Raw genomic sequence first — 263 nt, forward strand, 5'->3', positions numbered from 1 at the left:
AAAACCCTTGGGGGTTTGGGGGGCCCTTCGTGCTGCTGCTATCTCCATAACAGAAGCAGCAGCAACCGTCAAGGAGACAGATCTCGTTTCTGCTTCTGCTGATGCACCCACAGGTAGGGTTTAGGGTTTAGGGTTTAGGGTTTAGGGTTTAGGGTTTAAGGATTTGGGGGTAGGGTTTCGGGTGCACTTGCTCGCATGCACTGAGCACCGCAGCCTAGGGTTTAGGGTTTAGGGTTTTAGGGTTTAGGGTTTAGGGTTTAGGG

The 263-nt window shown here is 52.1% G+C and overlaps 1 protein-coding gene across 1 annotated transcript in view; it reads left to right on the top strand.

Moving 5' to 3' along the window:
- The window catches only part of EMH_0046380 (uncharacterized protein), a gene marked incomplete at both ends in the record, with an annotated part of 5,927 nt that overhangs the window by 532 nt on the left and 5,132 nt on the right, over positions 1-263 (top strand). The window contains one exon of the mRNA XM_013496158.1: positions 54-113. Coding sequence (XP_013351612.1) covers positions 54-113 — 60 coding nt within the window. The remainder of the gene's footprint in view (positions 1-53; positions 114-263) is intronic.

The sequence above is a fragment of the Eimeria mitis genome, genomic scaffold (assembly GCF_000499745.2).
Source record: "Eimeria mitis Houghton genomic scaffold, Emh_scaff1952, whole genome shotgun sequence".
Lineage (NCBI taxonomy): Eukaryota > Apicomplexa > Conoidasida > Eucoccidiorida > Eimeriidae > Eimeria > Eimeria mitis.